At 44.5% G+C, this 16,620-nt stretch overlaps 1 protein-coding gene across 2 annotated transcripts; it reads left to right on the top strand.

Annotated features, from left to right (window-relative positions):
• Positions 1-5,687: 5,687 nt before the first annotated feature.
• etv5a (ETS variant transcription factor 5a) lies at positions 5,688-16,471 on the top strand. Of its 2 annotated transcripts, none has more exons than XM_035677249.1 (13): positions 5,688-5,845; positions 7,845-7,998; positions 8,165-8,258; positions 8,367-8,414; positions 8,842-8,892; positions 10,949-11,072; positions 11,220-11,522; positions 11,616-11,935; positions 13,527-13,589; positions 14,020-14,088; positions 14,377-14,546; positions 15,263-15,364; positions 16,012-16,471. In XM_035677249.1, exons 2-13 carry the CDS (start codon positions 7,951-7,953, stop codon positions 16,348-16,350), a joined length of 1,731 nt encoding a protein of 576 aa, XP_035533142.1. In that variant the 5' UTR covers positions 5,688-5,845; positions 7,845-7,950; the 3' UTR covers positions 16,351-16,471. The 2 variants fall into 2 exon arrangements, with proteins under 2 accessions (XP_035533142.1, XP_035533141.1); XM_035677248.1 differs by having other exon boundaries at positions 15,263-15,370.
• Positions 16,472-16,620: the final 149 nt, after the last annotated feature.

Genomic DNA, 16,620 nt, shown 5'->3' with positions numbered 1-16,620 from the left:
GAGCTGTTTTTATCTACAGATACAGTACAGAGTCCGCAATGTTGATGACCGTGTTTCTACAGTAGCCTAGAACAGAGAAACCAAACACTGGCTCTAAACAGGGCATTTCATGTTTTTCGTGAGTTTCGCAGCCACCATAGTCCTATGCGCTTGGAGGGCTGAGTGGTATTCAGTTGGTTGCGATCTGCAACTTCACCATTAAATGCCACTAAATCCTACACACTTGTCCTTTAATAATACAAAAGAGCCTGAAAAGGAAACCATCAAGGATATCATCCAAAGATGTTGTTCAACATAATTAAACTCAAATGTGATGGGCATTATGTCATAGTGTCAATTTATAGTATTTTTTGGCCTCACAGGACCAACTTTGCTGTCATACAACAATGACATGAATGCTTATATGTCGTAAATATATAATTCTTTCCTATCTCTACCATCCATACCTCATCAAATGAAAGCAGCACAGAAAGAAAGTGAAGTAGTATTTCCAAAAGTGTTAAACTGGCATTTTAAGTGCTACATGTTACATAATATTTAATATCTGTGTGGTTTATTACTACCGCCACACAACTCCATGCTCTTAATTAGCAGCACTTTCATTAATCAACAGAATCACAGACATTCGTTTCCATCTGCTTGCCCCATGTGGAACTATCTCAGGCCCCTTCCCCCGCCTTTAGCTTGGTCTGCCCCCCCTCTCCGAGGCAGAGGTGACTCTATACAGTCCTGACTGGTGCGATCCAGTTCTCATCCTGGGACAGATTAGCAGTATTGAGTGACATCAGAGGCACAGATAGAGCAGAGCCTCGGCAGCATGTTGCTCTTCGTGTACACTGAAGCGTCAAATCTTAGAGATAGAGTTTACAGAGGGGATCACAGTTCAGATACTACATATCACAATATCGAAGTAATCACACAGCTTCAGGTGAATGTTCCAGGGTAGGGAAAAGCTACTGTATGTAACCAAGAGTACAGTTAATGAAATGATCTGATTTATAAATTCGATGTCTGTGATACCCCCCCCCCAGGGTCAGTATGGTGGGGACTCTCAGCAGGGTCAAGGGCAGATCGTCCCCTGTGTTGTCCAGGACCTGATTGGATGAAAGAGGTTGAAAAATCAATATGTCCAGCCTCTGCAGTCTGCCCCATGTCTGTCTCTACAATATGTCACCCTCACTGTTTGTTAGCTGTTGGCATTTTGATGGACTAAACATTTTACCAAATAAACAGAGGTTGAATATGCATTTGTCCCTTTTTTTTTCTTAATTCACTTAATGGCCACAGATTCTAGCAGTGTTGGCACTCTGGGGTTTCTGCTTACAGATGGTTGGATTTGGATTGGACCATTGCATATATTTACTCACTTGTGATCTGATCAGAGTGTGTTAGATACTGTCTGTTAGTGCCACCTGATAAAGACAGAAACCTGCATTTTTTTAAAATCTTTGTGGATGATCTGAAGACAAATATATCCATCAACAACTGTGAGTCACTGATGGTATTAAACAGATTCAGATGGAGAGGAAATCGGTGATGGGAATGACTGAGTGAACAAACAATGAGACAGTGGTTTGAGGAAGGCCACGTTTCCCTACTGGCCAACACAACAGAACCATCTACAGTAATCATGTTAGGTAATACAATCCTACACAACAGAAGTTGAGACAACCCTTTTCTGATGCAGTGGTGTCAAAATCTAACATTTTAAACTTTACAAAGGTCAGTGGTGGAAGAAGTATTCAGATACTTCACTTAACTAAAAACAGCAAAAGTGCAATGTAAACTTTGTCAAAGTTCTCTATTTAAAATGTCACTTATATTACTATTATATAAGTGATATCAGTAGCTAAATGTACTAAGTATCAAAAGTAGAAATAGCCTTAATTCAGAAAAATACTGTGATTGTCTGTGACTGTTTTAGTATTATATCTTATATTACTGGATTAAAGTAGCATTTTGCCGTTGTATTTGGTTGAAGTGGAGCTAATTTAAACAATTTAATTGACTACTGAGAGGTTTAATATAACCATGCATCATATTTAAATAACTTAGAACTTTTGAGTGTGCTATGTGGAAACAATGCATTAGCCCCACTAGCTGATGCTGCATACCGCTAGTGCTTTGAGCCAATGTCTGTAGCTAGCTAACATAATATACGCCTATGAATAATAGAGTCTCTATTTTTTATAAGAAATGTACGCCACTACACACTATTTTAAAGTAGGCTACTGTGTGCAACAATTTTCCCATAAGCCTTAAACCACTGACAGTATAAACGCACTGTCCTTGATTTCCTTGTTTTTATTTAAAGAGCTTTTAAGATTTAGTAGAGAATATGAAACAAAACTTACTCATAGTGCATGTAAAGTAATAATTTCAAACTAAATAATCTCTGTGAAGTGTGGTGTCATTTTTAGCCATGCTAGCATCACAGCTACACTGTAAAACCAGATAAGTTCATTTAACTCAAAAAATAGTTGAAAGTGATTACATCGAAAATTTTAAGTAACACAAACTCAGTTTTGTAAGTTTAAAAAGATACTTGATTAAGCAGTTATTTTAAGTGACATTAACATAGTTTTGTAAGTTCAAGAAATATTCCTGATTAAGTAGCATTTTGTTTTTAAATTAAGTCATTGTCCATTAAAATGACTAAAGCTACTTGATCAAGGATTTTAGTTTTACTTAAAATTTTCAGTGTAATCCTCTTCAACACGTTTCTGAGTTAAATTAACTTCAAAACATTAGAATTGTTATTGTTTTGGCATGTTGACATTAGTATTTAGCTCCAAGCACTGCTGTGCCTATTACAGCCTCACAGAGCTGGTAGCATGGATGTAGACGCTAGTCCTGTTAAAAGAAAACAATTACTGAAAACACTAAAAAGCGAATCACAATAGAACAAAGGGAGGGTTTTGTAGTCATTTTCTACAGTGTTTAATATTCCTTTCACCATGTGGCCCTGATCTGTGGCCCAGTCGCTTCCTACAGAGCTAGCAAAAGCAGAGCCAGGGAGAGTGAACGACAGAAAATCAAGAAGAAAGAGAAAATGTCAAAGAAAAAGGAGGCATTGAATTAAGAATGGGAGTGAGACAAGAGAGAGATAATAAAAGAATGGTTATACAACTCGGAGCCTCAGAAGAGTCTGCCTTTGGCGAGGCTTCTTGAGTATGGCTGCTAAGATAACAAGGCAGGAATTATCTCCCAGAGTGCTATTAATAGCAGGCAAGTCACATCTTGTCCCTCAGTGAGAGAGCATCCTGCGCCCAGAGGCTCTACTTTCCAGTTTTAACTCTTTTTGAAATGTGCATTTTGACAGACATTTGCATGCCGGGACAGACTGCTGAGACTCTCAATTATAACGCTCTCACGCATAAAAATCATTTATAAAGCCTTTTGTGTATCAAGAGGGAATTGCACAAAAGGTGATAAATTGCCTCAAGTGATGTCACTTGGGTCATCATCAGGTGGGTGTGTTACAAAACTGAAAATGAAAATAATCTGGAGTAGTTAGAAAAAAGGTGAGCTTATCAGACCTCTGTAGCCTGCGCCTCATCTCTGCTCGAGGCTCTCCTACCCGCACAACACGCCTGAGTCTCCAACCAAACTGTTGGTGGTTCGAGTTGCATCGTGGGTAATGCAGGCACCAAGTTTTGACAAGGAAGAAGAATGTGGGGAATTAAAAAGGCAATATGTCCAGTTGTGCTGTAGGGATTTTTAACTGTCCTTGAGTCTGACAATGTTATAGGAAGGAAATGCTAATGCTAAATGCTAATTTGCACATCTACAACTCAACTGGGTGAGCTCTATTAGCTGATGACAATTACTAAATGGACCTTTCTCCTCTTCAATTTCCTTGGGAAGAGGAGGACTTTCAACCTCAAACCGGTGGCAGATTGTCTGTTCAGCAGAGTAAATCTACATGAAGGATCATGGTTCAGAGATTCCAGGCGTAGTGTTTTGTGGCACTATCACCTGGCTTAGTAAAGGATTCTTAGTATCAGGATTAGCCCACATTGCACCAAGGCAGCACTGCTGACCTGGCCGTTATGTCAGTGTCACACTAACCTACAGTAGCAGTCTTCGTGGGAGCAGGAAATTGGCGTTAAGACCTCACCCTGCCTTCACAACGCCCACTCGCAGTCATTCAGAGAGAGAGAGGTATGTACACAAGCAGCATGTCACCCTTTGCATATGGCACATTTATTTAAGGAAAGAGTAAGAACAGCAACACAATGTGCTCACTCTCCACACGCCTCCAAGTGACCACCCACCACATCCGCACCAACGAAGAGGTGCACCATACAGTGGACCTGCAGGCTGTTGCTTTTCAGATATGCTATTTAATGCTTCACACACACGTACAATTCAATTTGACGGTGGATATTTTTAAGCCCTCTCACCTCCACATTTTTCAGTGCTACAGCTCCAAGTGGAGCCCGTGTCCTGAAAGACAAGCGGTTTGCCTTTGGCCTTAGACCTCTGGGATGACCAACGCCGTATCCTATCTGACAACTACATGTGTGTTTATCAGTTCTTACTATTATTGCCACTGCAGCAGGCTCATAATCTCTGCATAGTGGCCGCGGGGATTTACAGGGGATTATAGTTTTTTTATACCAGCTGCTGGATTTTGTTTTAAACTCAGAGTGACGTTTGCATCGACACAGTTTATACAAGGGATTCCTAATTTGGTGACTGAGGTGATAATGACAAAGGTTATTTATTTATGACCTCTAACCTCTGGGTTTCAACAGCTGTTCCCTCACACACATATCTGTGAGCAAACACTCACACACAAGTCATGATATCTTATTTTCTCTTAGGAAGGCTTTAGGTTTGTAGTTTTAAAACAGTGCTAGGTATCGAATGACACAAATAGTAAAAATAGTGATTTAGTTCTGTCAGAAGATCTGTTTGAACTTCCAACACTGTTCTTACAGTCCAAAGCTGTTCTAATGTTTAGAATTTGAAATTTAAAGTGGACTAATGAAAACTAATCATAAAACATCATCTACAGATGTAACAGCTGATTTAATATTAAATATATAATTTAGGATTTGTATATTAAAAGAATAAATAAACAAACAAATGTAAACATTTAACAAGGCCAGTAATGCTTATATAATTAAATAATTGGACAAATATATTTTAGATGCAACATTCATGATCTGAGGTATTTAACCTTTGTAATGTAATTTCTATCGTCTTAAAATGTACTTAAAGTACATTTTCTTCTTTTTAATCCATATTAATAATGTCACTTGCATACTTCTCCTGAAACACAATTCTGTTACATTACTAAGCTGTTAAACAAGATTATAATGTTCAGTGAAGTATAGTGTGTCAAAGTCATCAACACATTGTTCTTTCAGTGTAATAGTCTATCATTAGAGCTTAACACTGGCGTTGTAGCCTCTGTGTAGGTTTCTGTATATTTCCACTGCCTGCAGCTGGCCCTTTAACAAACACATCTTGGCATCGACGCTTGAAAAAAATGTGAATGAAATCCAGCCATTCATAAAAATAGGGCCAGTGCCGCGCCGTGATTGGCCAAACCGAGACTCGTGTATAATTCAGTAGCTCCGGAGAAGCCATTGGCTGCTTACTGTACGGACAGGCTCGATCAACCAATCGGCGTGTGTCTCTGCGTGCCGCTCGAGCCCAGGGGAAAACCGACCGGGCCATTAACGAAAAGCTCAGTCAAGTTTTGTGAGTCGAAGGAGGCACACCAGTTTGTCCGTGCGCAGACGACTACACGACTACCGACACGTTGTTTTTTTTATTAGTGGATATTTCTACCGCATTCTTTCGGTATAGAGGAGCTATATACGCAGACAAGGTAAGCTGCACACTTTTTTTTCGGTGAGAAGTTGCTTTTACGAAGCCCCAGTATGGAGAGATATTTGTCTAACGCTCTTTTACATTACAAACAAACGAAACGCCATCTTATTTAAAGAAATTTACTTTGGCAACCATTTTAAATCGGCTCATATCTTCGTGAAATAGACGCCGTGTGTCGTATTTAATCCCGGTGCGTGTTGTACTCGGTCCTTGGCTTATCTGCGTGGATACTGGCTTCGGCTTATCAACGCGGTCGGCCGACTGTTTGTGATTTTTATGAATGGACGGGCCATTTTTTTTTTCCTCCCCCTGTGTTTCCACACGGATCGAGTTTCACTTCATTGAGAAAAACAAGGGAGGGATAGGTGGGGGGAAGGGCGGGGAGGAGGAGGAGTGGAGTGGAGTGGAGTGGAGGGGAGGGGAGGGGAGTCGGCAGGCAGGGGGTGTCGGGTGATGATCGTCCCCCAGCGGCGGGCCCCCATCCCCGGCCGAAGCACCAAAGTTTTAAGGAAGATGTTGGTGTGAATTACTCGGCATCCAAGCTAACTTTTCCTACTGCAGGGCTGTGAAGCTGCAGTGATGCTGATTTAACTGCGATAGCGCTTTGTGTTAAGTTTTTGGTGCGTTTAGGGACCATACTGCGCATTATATTTATCCCCCCTGAGGTTCAACCTGGTGTAATAGTCGGTGCTGCTGTCTCACAGCACTGTTAGGTCCTTACTGTCGTTGTATTTGATATAAAGTAACTCATATTTCAAACCCTCTCCCTGTTTGTTTCCCGCAGTGTGTGCGGATAGTGTCAGAGCTGATGGAGTTAATGATGACTCCGTACTCTGGATGTGCTCTGAACATAATGCCCCACATGAAGACATGTGCAATGAGTTAATGTTATAAGTGCTATCTGTGCTGCGCGCCTGTAATTATTGCCCAGCAGCTATCCTGCATTCGTCATCCATTAACAGGAGATGGAGGAGTGAGTCATATCACTCTGCTGAGGGAGATGTGAGAATAGAGGCCAGCGATAGTGCCTCAGCTCTGTTATTGTGCTTTAAAGGGAACTTCCCCCCCCTAACTTTATACTATTACACACAGGAGGGAGGGGTTCAGGCTTACTCTAACACAGCACTGTCACCAACAATAGGTCGGAGCTTCTGTAAGACGGTAATCTCTACCGCTGGCTTTTTCTTTCTATCTTGTTTGGGAGGCTTTATGTCAGGCACTCCGCGGACAGACCATGGCACACTCTGAAGGGTCACATTTCCAAGTCCTTTACGCACAATCTCCAGGCTGATTGTAGTGGAAAGTAATGCCCACAGGAGGCCAGTGAGTGTGGCTTATATAACTGTATGTGTTCCATAAGGACTGTGTGTTTCCACTGTGTCCTTACGCTCGCCGTGGCTCTGTTCAAAGAGCTGCGTGTTGCTTAAATAAAGAAGATGGTGGCCTTGTTGCAGCATCAGAACGAGTACCAGTCGTGCTGCTGCGTAGAAACATCATTATATAATGAAGCCCTGCACGCAGTATTAGGGCTGTCAGGAGATGTCGACACAGTGGAGTACTGGGATATTGTATGGATTCTCTGCAGCGGTTTCATAGCGGGATGTTGGATGGTACAGGGACTGTGCAAATGCAGAGCCCACTGTCCTGGTTGCATAAGAAAGTCAGCTGTGTTTCAGTCATGGTGGCGTGTTCTTTATGCTAAGACAGCTTTCCTACAATTATATATATTTTAATTACAATATATTGCCTTGTCTTAATAACTCTAAAATACATTATTCTGAACTCTTTAGAGGTAAGATTTGTATGCTTGTGTAAAGTTGCACTTTTCAGGGTTAGGGTCTATCAGAAAGTGTGGAAACCCTGCTGCAGTATGGCAACATATGAAGCGTGACCCTTGTGTGGTGATGCGTGTCATATTACACTGAATAGTACAGTGTTATGTTGTAACTTTGTGACCCCTGCTTTATGTTTCCACTTTCAATCTTGGTGTTTTCCAGTGACCCACAAAGTGACCCAGGCGCTGTCGCTTTAAAGCGAACACTTCCCCTCCCCCCAATATTGGAGCCCCCCCGCCCCCCCCCTCCCCCCAATCGCCTAGATAACATGGACGGATTCTATGACCAGCAAGTCCCATTTATGGTCCCACCCAGTGTAAGTGGACACATGCAGCCTCACACATCACATTCTCACACTTTGAACCCATGGCTCACCATAGATCACTGTACATTTCTAGTGCACTTCCATACCATCATCCATTGGTGGGGGAAAGTGACATCTTCTGTCAATGTTCTGACCTTTCTTCATCTTTTCTCAACAGCACAAGTCCCATGTGGAGGAGCCCTCTCACAGCAGGCCCCTGAACGACAGGAAGAGGAAGTTTGTTGACACAGAGCTCGCCCAGGACACCGAAGGTAACGTTGCTGATGTGAATGCATACGATCCCTGTAAGCACTATGTTTTAACATGTAATTAGATTGAGGGGAACATGCATTTAATATCTTTGATTACTTGATTTTCAGAACTCTTCCAAGACCTCAGTCAGCTGCAGGAGATCTGGATAGCAGAAGGTGAGTTCTGGATTCATTTCAGAATAGTTTCCTTTAACTTCACTCCACTACAACCAGCCCCCAGAGAGCTTTGTAATGTTTCTAAATGGTCAACAGGATGAAATTGGGAAACTTTTAAGATTAAAGATTAACATGGCGAGAATGTGAAATTTAGCTATTTTTGTGCTAGCTACTAGAGCAAGAAGAGCAAAGTTCTACGCACGAGAAACAGCTGTCCAAAACCCATTTAGTCTTCCCTCAATGTAGCCATTTCATTCTTACTTTCTCCTTTTTTAGTTGTTAACATTAGATTGTTTTCCCGTTTCTGCCTTTTTGTCCACATTTTTGGACACATAAAGGTGTCGGTGTTAGGCTGTTGGCTATAGAGAGGTTATGTGTGTGTGTGTGATTTTTCTCACACGTGCGATATTCTTCTGTATCTTCACAGCCCAGGTGCCCGATGACGAACAGTTTGTCCCAGATTTCCAGTCGGATAGCTGTGAGTACCTGATTTCTATTGTTTGTCTCTGGTAATCACGAGTCTGTGTGTCTTCTGAACAGAATCAGTGACTGCTTTTTTGAAAACCGGCTCATCATTAAGATCTTTTGGTCCAGCCTGGTTCTCACATTTAAGCAGTGGCAGTTCAGTCTGATAACTGAGCTCTATTTTAGCAGCGTGACATTTTCAAACTGCATTAATTCATTTTTTCTCTGAGAGAACACGTATTCTTTTTGAATCACTGTCCTTGACCACATGTCCAGGCCACCCCTCTTTTATCAAAATGTCTTCATCCTGCTCAGGACAAACACCATTCTTCGTCTCCAAAGCACAGCTCTGGGAAAGGCTGCTCTCTCTCTCCCCCCTCCTTCCCTCCATTTTGAGTTTAATCAGCCGATTGGCATGGGGCATCACATGAGCCAAGCTCCTAATCTGATTTCACACTTTCCCGCACTCAGACCCTGCTGCTGAAGTGGGCTAGATTCCAGTGGATAGGGCTGCTTCACAGCTCCCCGTTACAGTTCTGCTCCCCAGAACTCGCATCCCCGCAAACGGTCTGCCCCATCTTCCCTCAAACTGCTCCACACAGCCGTCCCTACTGTCTCTGCACGCTGCCTTAAGGCTGCAGCTGAGGGGTGTATTTGAATTATGTCCAATGGAGCATTTTATGACCCTCCCCTCCTCCCCTCTGTCTTTGTGAGTTTATGTTTTCGTCTGATGCGTAGGAGGTGGAGACAGGGTGTGGTGGCTGCCTGTCTTTGTCAGGGTTGCCTTTTAAATCTTGGTTAATGTGGCACAGCGAGCTGCAAACTGACCACTTGCCCGTAGAGCTGTAACGTGTTATTGGGGTTAAGGCACTGACATGTATGTTTATAGAGGGCCCTGTCCGAGGTTGTGTACGTGTTGGTTTATTCTGTATGTCGGGCATTGTGGGGTAGTCCTCGACCTTGCAAGTTAGTTCGCCGTGTGTGTGTGTGTGTGTGTGTGTGTGTGTGTGTGTGTGCGCGGGATACAGAGATGTGAGTTTGGCTGTTGCTTCTGTTGCTAGGCTGCAGGCCGTTCTCTCTCACAAGTTGCCTATTCAACAAAACCCGATTTTCCGATATGAGTTACAGTCTGAGGACATCACATGGGGTGGACCAGGGCTGACCCAGGACCCAGCTCACAAATCCCACAAATGGGGAAATTCAGTCCTTTGTGGCTGTGGCTGTGGTCAAAACAAAACATTTGAGAATGTCACCTTGGGCTTTGGGAAACACTGAGCAACATTTTTCAAATTGTTTTGGAAGCAAACATCTAATGGATTAATGGAGAAAGTGATGGACAGATTAATCAGCAATGAAAATATCAAACCAATCGTTAGTTGCGGCCATGAAGAGGATTTTCCACAACAGGTGCTTGTTTGCCCACCAGTCCAGAGTAAGAAAAGATGCCTCATCTCCCCATTATTTACTCTTCTGTGTGTGTTAGGACTCTCACTCCAGTCATTAGGTTTCACAGGGGAGCTCACGTGCCCGTTGTTAGCTCTGCTTAGGTCCATCAGCACCACTGGTGATTTATTTGGCTCCCGCTCCTCTGTACCCAGGGATCTAGTTTCTGCCTGGCTATTATGTGGCGCCCCGGAAACTGCACCCGATATGCAGCTTGTGTCTAATGGTTACAGCACGGGAGAAGAAAATCATTCACCGCCATTAGATTACAGCCATACTGATTCATGGGTATTGGTATTGGCCCGGCCTAATGGGAATCAGACGAGAAGTTTGATAGCTTTTGTGTGCATAGTGCAGTTAGTATCATGCTACCTAGCAGTGGTGGATAGATGGTCATTTCAGAGCCCGGAGTCGAGCATCATTAGGGCCGATGATAAATTGCTGCTAAGTGGCTCTGTCAGTCGGGGGAATACAACAGACATTGTCCATACATCCATTTATCCATCAGTTCCAAATGTGGTTAAGATAACTGCTGCACTTCTGTTTATGGCTTCAATTAGGTCATATCTGGAGTTTATCTAATGCACTCAATTGTGTTTCTACTCCGTGTGTCTCCTCCTATCTAGTGATGTTTCATGGCCCGCCACCAGCCAAGATCAAGCGAGAGCTGACTCCCCACAAAGAGCTGTCTCCCTGCCGCCAGGACAGGAGTCCCATGCCCTACGGAGAGAAGTGCCTTTACAGCTACAGGTACGTAGTGGCTCATTCCATTGGTAGTCTACCAAGAGCATGGCAGCAGACACTGAACAGCGTGTTCATTACCCCTCTGAGAGTTTTTCTCACTGTGTGTGTGTGTGTGTGTGTGTGTGTGTGTGTGTGCTGTCTCTTCATCTTCAGTGCCTGTGACAGGAAGCCCACTCCTGGGTTCAAGCCATTAACTCCCCCCTCAACACCAGTCTCTCCTTGCGGCCCCACCAGCACAGCAGGAACGCACCCGTTGAGTGAGCAGACCCCCCCTCCTCACCCCCATGTAGCCAACCCGACCCCAGTGCAGCGTCCAGTGCACCTACAGCAGGCGCTAACGGTGAGCGCAGGGTCTCCCAACCAGCAGGTGCTCCAAGGCCACAGCCACAGCCCACCCTTCGCCGTGCCCTGCGCACCCATCAGCCAGGATGCCAACACCTTCTCACCCGAGCACAGGTGAGCTGAACCTCTGTATCTGCTGTCTTTGCAAGCAGTGTTTGTAAAAAGAGACTGAACACATTATCTTGCCACTTTCCCCTCCATCTTTAGGTTCCAGAGGCAGATGTCAGAGCCATGCCTACCTTTCCCCCCATCAGAGAGTCAAGGGCGCCCCCAGTTCCTGCCTCAGCCTGCCAATAACAACAGCGCTCTGCCACGGGACAGCCGGCCACCGTACCATCGGCAGATGTCAGAGCCATTGGTAGCCGTGCCTCCCCAGGGTTTTAAGCAAGAGCTCATCGACCCACGATACACGGAGCAGGGCGTCCCCACCATGGGCCCCCCAGGTCCACCCCAGGGCCCTCCGCGTCAGGCCGCTTTCCACCCCATGGCCATCAAGCAGGAGCCTCGTGATTTTTGCTTCGATTCTGGTGAGTGGCACGGTTTAGAGAAGGGAAGAGTGACCTCTCAAGCTAGCTGTGTGATGGTAATTGGCTAGTGCTGTGTGCAAGTAGAGCAGACAGAGGGTGAGGAATGTGCCTGTTTGTTCTGGGCACTAACACATGCCTGTGAGTTTTAGCATGCAGCAGAGGCCTGGGCGCACAGGTGCTCAACTCACACAAACACTCTCTCAAAGCGCGCGTTAGTGCCTCGAAGACTAATCTGCATCATTCCTCCAGAGTCAGAGCAGTAAAGTAAAAGTGGGTCTTTTAGCTCAGCCTAAGCCTCCAAGGGCAAAAAGTAAATGGGCCATCCAGCCAGGTGCAGAGAACGTCTTCACTGAGCCTACCTGGAATAGATCTAGGCCAGCGCCCTCTGAGGACTCAGTGACCTGCAGCGCAGCAAGTTGATTGTAAGAACCTGCTAATTCTCAACGTGGTTTCACGGAATACACGAGGGGCCAAATGGTGCCAGTCCTCTCTGAAAAGCCTTGTCAAACAGTTGCGGCAGAGATGCTGTTTGCTCACATGGTGTAAATCAAACAAGCAAGCGCGGCTGTCGGAGCATTGGTTTGATCCTAACGCCCACACGCCCAGCTGTTGTCCCCGCTCTGATGCATTAGCATCCTCTTTTCCTGAAATGTAACTTTTTTAAAAATCTTTTCCACTTGCTCTCATATACTCTCCATTCTCCTGGCGGCTGACCGGCTGGCCGAGCAGTGATGTAATGACAAATCCTCTTAGCTTCTTATGGCCTTTAAATACCTACGTCACAGAGGTCTGCTATCTCTAGATGGATGGAACAAGTGCGTGTTCAGCATACTGACATAGAACATATTGTGACCACAGCGTTGGTGCGACAGTGACGCAACCGTTTCTGTGCATATAAGGCCACAGTTTAAATCCATGCATTATCTGCATTGGACACACACAGTTTCCAGAGTCATTCCTTCTCTTCTGTTTCTCCACATTAATGGTACTTCCTGTAGACAGACTTAAGCAAACACTTGCTCAAGATTGATCTCTGGTTGTCTTATCAGTAGACAGGAAGCAAAATAATGGGTGGGGGTGGAGATGCACTGCAGAGGCACTGCGAACACAAGACACGCTTTGACCCCTCGGGGGGAGGACTGGCGTAACTTGATTGTCATTGAGATTTAAAACAGCAACCATGGTGCTAATCTTATTTACAGGCTTGGTGGACATGCAAGGGATGTGCAGTGAACTCTGATCTGGGCTTTAGTCCACTTTTAGGTCTCTGTGTGTGTGTGTGTGTGTGTGTGTGTGAGCCCAGCTGTTGGAGCTGCACGCCATGTGTTTTGCCTTTTCATACCCGTACTATATAATATTGATCAATGTGACCTAGCACACTAATATAGTTCAGACTGAGTGTCTCCTCTATAAACATAGAACAAACCATATAAACTGTAGATGAGTATCAAAGCCATGTATCCATGTGCACAGTGGCAGTGATCCAAATATATCTGTCAGCTGTGAGGTGGATTTTGATGTATTACACATTTGATATGACAGTGAGGATGTCTCTGGTCTAAATTTATGCACCCATCTTCTTTGTTGACAGAAGTGCCTAACTGTCAGTCATCGTTTGGGAGAGCGGGGAGCTTCTACCAAAATAACCATGAAAGTAAGTTCAGATTATTGTCTGCTTTTGTCTCTGTGTCTCAGATGTTTGCATTATTTCATTAGTGGAGCCCATTCTTTGTGACCATGAGCCTTATCGAGCTGCTGAAAGCTCAGCGCTGGTGATAGCCGGGGCAAAAGAATAGGTCAGCAGCGTTGAAATGACAGCTCAAGGGGGAAGCGAATCTTTCAATGAATCCTGTGTAGCTGCTCCACGCGCAGTGCGTTTCTCACACGGGCAGCTGGCAGAGGCTCGGCGCAGTGCGAGCTTCCACTCTTGGGAGGCTGCCCAGCTATATTGCTTTGCTTGCAGTTTGGATCTCAGGGTTGAACGCGGTCGCCGGCCTTCATGTCAGAACAAAAGCCCGTTTCCCACGCTCGGTCTGCTCTTGTGCTTTCAACCCGTTAATGTTTCTTTCTTTTTTCAATTTCAGGCTTCTCCTTTGACAGAGATCATCAGCTGTACTTTGACGATACCTGTGTGGTCCCTGAGAGACTAGAAGGTGAGCCTGAAAAAATGCTAAAAAAACGTTCACTGTAAACACAAGGTTAGCGTAAAAGTACTGGATATGCCCACAAAGTGTGGGCATTTTCTGGGACAGAGTCCAGTCCTTCGACTGCTCGGGGTGCACGATGAACAGCAAGTCCACTTCACAGTGACCATCTGGCAGGAATGTCTCACCACACTGTGGCCGTGGCAGAGTACAGTGCTGACTGACACTTCTTCTTTTTCTTCACTCCTTCCCCTTCTGCCTCTTCTTTTATTTCTGCCGCTGTTCTTCCACTCGCAGGTAAAGTGAAACAGGAGCCCTCTGTCTATCGTGACGGCCCCCCCTACCAGCGCCGTGGCTCCCTGCAGCTCTGGCAGTTCCTCGTCACGTTACTGGACGACCCAGCCAATGGCCACTTCATAGCCTGGACTGGTCGCGGCATGGAGTTCAAACTCATTGAGCCTGAGGAGGTCAGTCCCCACTGTCCACCACCAGATTTCTGTCTTCTGTCCAATTACTCATCAGGGTGTCCACAGGGTCTTAATAAGTCCAATCCTCTGTATTTGAGGCCTTAAAGATTGTTTGACAGGCCTTTCAAATGGATGTTACTTGTATTTGGGGAAAAAATGATCATGCTACAAAATGAAACCAACATGGAACCAATTTCCTTCATATCCTTTGTACTTTTTTGCCACTGTGGATGTAAAATAGGTCTTAAATTACATTCAAAGTGGTCTATAAAAGGGAATTTAATTGAACCTGTTGAAACCGGCAAAACCCTTGACTCATACTACTTAAAGTTTATAATCTATGGATTCACGTTGACCTACACTACATATTCATTCTCTAAAGCTAATTAGGGTAAGAAAATATCGATACATTTGAGTCCCATGAGTTTGTTTTGCAATATTGTATTAATTCTCAAAAACACTGTATGTAGTATTGTTCTAAATAACACATTCTGTATAGAAAAGGTCAAGTTTTTTGTTTTACTCAGTATAAAGAACACACAATCATATACAAAGTCTGACATTTCCTGAAATGTGCTTTATTTTAAATTGAAATACATTGTCTTGCTTAAAGTATTTCAATATATTGTAACCCATTGTGATACAAATCGTATCGCCAGATTCTCGCCAATACACAGCCATAAGCTGACAGCAGTTCTTTGTCCTGTGTGTCTCAGGTGGCTCGCCGCTGGGGCATCCAGAAGAACAGACCGGCCATGAACTATGACAAGCTGAGCCGCTCGCTGCGTTACTACTATGAGAAGGGCATCATGCAGAAGGTAAAGGCACGTTCGCCCTTTTGTTTCTCTCCCTCCACCCTGTAGAACTGTATTACAGCCAGCAGCTAAATAGTTGAAGTAAATACTAGCCTGCTGGCCACATTTCTTCTATTCCTAAATATGTTAATATGTTTATGTTTAGTGTTGTCTGTCTCAGCCACATCATTTTACAAAAGTCTTAAATTTGATCAGAAAAAATAAAGTATGGGTGGATCAGTCAGGTACTGGAGTCACATGACTATATGGTTAAAGGTCCGGTGTGTAGGATTCAGTGGCAACTAGCGCTAAAGCTGCAGATTGCAACCAACTAGATATCGCTCACCTTCCAAACTACAGTGGCTGAAAACTGTAGATAAAAACTGAAAATTCTAAGGCAACAAAAACGCACTTACGATTCCTATATTCAGCTGATCATACACTAATGTAAACATACCTACGAATATTATTTTTATATTTTTTTATATTTTATTTATATTCAATTTCTGACAATGGATCCTCCTAAATGAGGTTACACACTGGTGTAGAGAGTTTTGTAAAGGGAAATATGACATGTACACTATGATGATATGTATGCACTCAAAACTAAAAAGTATTATTCAGGAGGTTTCGTATGTGAGTCAAATATGTCTGTCGGTCTTGTTGCTCAGGTGGCTGGTGAGAGGTACGTGTACAAGTGTTGTGTGCGACCCCGAGGCTCTCTTCTCCATGCCTTCCTGACAAACCAGAGGCCCAACCTGAAGCCGACCCGGACAGCCTGCCAGGCTGGACGACGACACCGTGCCCCTACCCACACGACGAGACCGCCCCCGTACATGCTTGGACGCCGGGGAAGCAGTGCGTGGCAGGCTTGCCCTTCCCGACGGCTACAGCTACTAGCGAGACGCAGACTCCTGAATGCACAACAACCACATTGTTACACGCAAACACTCCAAAGTCTCTCGACACCCACTCTTAAAATCCAGAGCTGGAACTGCAGAGGTGCTTGAAGGGGAAAAACCCCTTGCGCTCCGCTTTCTTCACGGTTCCCCCCTCTCCTGCTCCCTGGAAAACCTTCATAAAACTCTGCAAAGCTCCCAAGCTTAAGAAACGAATGAGGGAAAAACCTGCGACAGCTCCATCCACAAGAAAGAGGAGAGAGGAGAGGAGAGAGAGAGAGAAGGAGAGGGTTGTAAAACCGCTGAGGGTGAACTGGATCGGCCGCTCTGCCCACCTTACAAGTTCCTAAAGTAAGGCAGGGGCTGCTTTTGCTACGGAGA

Source organism: Morone saxatilis, unplaced genomic scaffold (genome assembly GCF_004916995.1).
Source record: "Morone saxatilis isolate NCDOM2014 unplaced genomic scaffold, NCSU_SB_2.0 Contig5, whole genome shotgun sequence".
NCBI lineage: Eukaryota > Metazoa > Chordata > Actinopteri > Moronidae > Morone > Morone saxatilis.
The sequence above is the reverse complement of the archived record's forward strand: the minus strand, read 5'-3'. Positions and strand labels throughout refer to the sequence as shown.

Coding starts and splice junctions, on each gene's coding strand:
- etv5a (XM_035677248.1), top strand. CDS start 7,951: ATGGACGGATTCTATGACCAGCAAGTCCCATTTATGGTCCCACCCAGT. Junction 8,893..10,948: donor AGATTTCCAGTCGGATAGCT/GTGAGTACCTGA, acceptor CCTCCTATCTAG/TGATGTTTCATGGCCCGCCA. Junction 14,089..14,376: donor GGTCCCTGAGAGACTAGAAG/GTGAGCCTGAAA, acceptor TTCCACTCGCAG/GTAAAGTGAAACAGGAGCCC.